Source organism: Ananas comosus, linkage group 4, assembly GCF_001540865.1.
Source record: "Ananas comosus cultivar F153 linkage group 4, ASM154086v1, whole genome shotgun sequence".
In the NCBI taxonomy this organism is placed as follows: domain Eukaryota; kingdom Viridiplantae; phylum Streptophyta; class Magnoliopsida; order Poales; family Bromeliaceae; genus Ananas; species Ananas comosus.
In genome coordinates, this window is record NC_033624.1 from 13,619,924 (window position 1) to 13,621,852 (window position 1,929).

The following is a 1,929-nucleotide window of genomic DNA, read 5'->3' on the forward strand; positions in this document are numbered from 1 at the left end:
CATATCAAATTCTTTCATTACGAATACAAGCAAATTCTTTCATAAGACCTTTAAAAGATTCAAATTATTATGCAAAACAACGACAAATATATACTAAAACAGTGTCCCTTCAATTTAAAAAGTTGAGAAAAGAAAAGAAAAGAAAAGAAAAGAAAAAAACATCTTGCGCTGCGAAATCGAACTCCGAATAATTCTTTAAAATCCAAGAAAACGAGATCGAGAAAGGAGAGAAGAGGAGTTTGAATTGAATTGAAATCGCATGTGGATCATCAAATCCAAACTGAATTTTAATGGGTTTCGAATCAAATTTGGATTAAAATTTCAATCCAAACACATTGTTATTTGTGTATTTCCAAGCTCGAACGCATCTAAATTTCATAATTTGAGATTGAATTTGGTGAGAATTTTTCTACGCCGCAACAATTCCCCCCTCAAATTGGATTTCGAATCATCTCGATTCCCTCACGCGTCGCACGTGTCTCGGTAAATAACCTTTTGTTGCACATGTGTGAACTTTATTATTATTATTATTATTACTTTCCCATTTTTCCTTTCGCTCCAAAATCATCGATGACAACGATAATGTCGACGGAGCAGGAACCCCCGATCCTCCCCGTCGCATGCGGGATCCCCGTCGACTACGAAATTACCAAATCGCCCCTCGCCCCCCTCACCGGGCCGGATCTGACGGTCCACGACGCGTCCGGGAACGTGGTCTACAAGATCAACGGCGGATGCTGCGCCGCCTCACCCTCCTCCTCCTGCGGACGCGGCCGCACCAAATCTCTCTGCGACGCCGCGGGGTCTCCCTTGGTCTCCTTCCTCCTCCGCAACGTAAGAGCCCCGTAAGAATCGCTTTTTGTAAAAAAAATTTCTTCTAATTTTTTTCGTAGAATTAAGGATTTGTTGGATTAGAGGAGATTAGATTGGACCAAAAAGCTTTTTTTTTTTTTTTTTTAACAAGTGTTTGGTCCTGCTTTTGTTTCTGCTTTTCAATTTGGAGCTTCTACTGTGACGAACAGCAAAAAAAAAAAGATTTTGAGATCCAAATTTCCCCTTTTTGCATCTAAATTTCCCCTTTTTATCCTAATTTTAATGTGCGTGGGCATGGCGAAACGCTTCCTTGCAGGGTGAGTGGCGAGCATTTAAAGGTGACAGTTTGGAACTGAAAGATACAATCTTTACAGTACGAAATGCATCAGCTTCTGCATCCAAAGTAGAGTTAGATGTGTATTTGCGAGACGAAAATATCGAAGATCCAAAACCGAGCTTTCGGCTAAAGGGCAACCCCTTTAGGAGATCATGCACCATAGTCAGAGAGAATACAATCGTTGCTCAGGTTACTACTCAATTTTATGAAAATTTGTCGCTGTTAATTACATGTTTAGTCGCCAATGGAAGGATTTACTTGTTTACTAGAAACAAATGCAGGGATTGAATTGTTTAAAATTTGAAACTTTGAAGTTTCGGAAACAAAATTGCAATTGAGAAACTTCACCATAACAACTATACACTCCTCTCTCACGCAGGCCTGCCTCTTGTACAAGCTGCGGAAGTTCGTTTATTGGAGGCATAAATTTAGATTGACGGTTTACCCCGGCAACGATCACATTCTTGTCATAGCTATGCTCGTAACCTTTTTCGGAGGTAGCAGACGAGCAGAAATAGGGAATTGCATTTGTTGTATATTCGGTACTTAAACTTCTCGCCATGTATCTATCATTCTTTCTTCGATGATTGGCAATGTATTGAACCTTGCACGAATCCGTTTCTCACCGATCATTGATTTGGCATCATGGCCTTAGACGCCTCATCATTTTTGCTGTTGTGGTTCACACGTATATTTAAAGCTTGACTTAGGATTTGTATCTCATTCCGATTACAGGAGAAGAAAATAAATTATGTCTACGACTACTGTTACTGTTCGTT

The 1,929-nt window shown here is 39.9% G+C and overlaps 1 protein-coding gene across 2 annotated transcripts; it reads left to right on the top strand.

Annotated features, from left to right (window-relative positions):
- On the top strand, positions 538-1,926 carry LOC109708492 (protein LURP-one-related 7). Of its 2 annotated transcripts, none has more exons than XM_020230264.1 (3): positions 538-845; positions 1,130-1,339; positions 1,530-1,926. In XM_020230264.1, the coding sequence occupies exons 1-3, from the start codon at positions 621-623 to the stop codon at positions 1,698-1,700; spliced, it is 606 nt and encodes a 201-aa protein (XP_020085853.1). In that variant the 5' UTR covers positions 538-620; the 3' UTR covers positions 1,701-1,926. The 2 variants fall into 2 exon arrangements, with proteins under 2 accessions (XP_020085853.1, XP_020085852.1); XM_020230263.1 differs by having other exon boundaries at positions 539-834.

What these genes read in the sequence shown, in the direction of transcription:
- LOC109708492 (XM_020230263.1), top strand. Translation starts at nt 571, where the DNA reads ATGACAACGATAATGTCGACGGAGCAGGAACCCCCGATCCTCCCCGTC. An exon ending in TCTCCTTCCTCCTCCGCAAC is followed by an intron (nt 835 to 1,129) that starts GTAAGAGCCCCG and finishes GCTTCCTTGCAG; the next exon opens with GGTGAGTGGCGAGCATTTAA. An exon ending in AGAATACAATCGTTGCTCAG is followed by an intron (nt 1,340 to 1,529) that starts GTTACTACTCAA and finishes TCTCTCACGCAG; the next exon opens with GCCTGCCTCTTGTACAAGCT.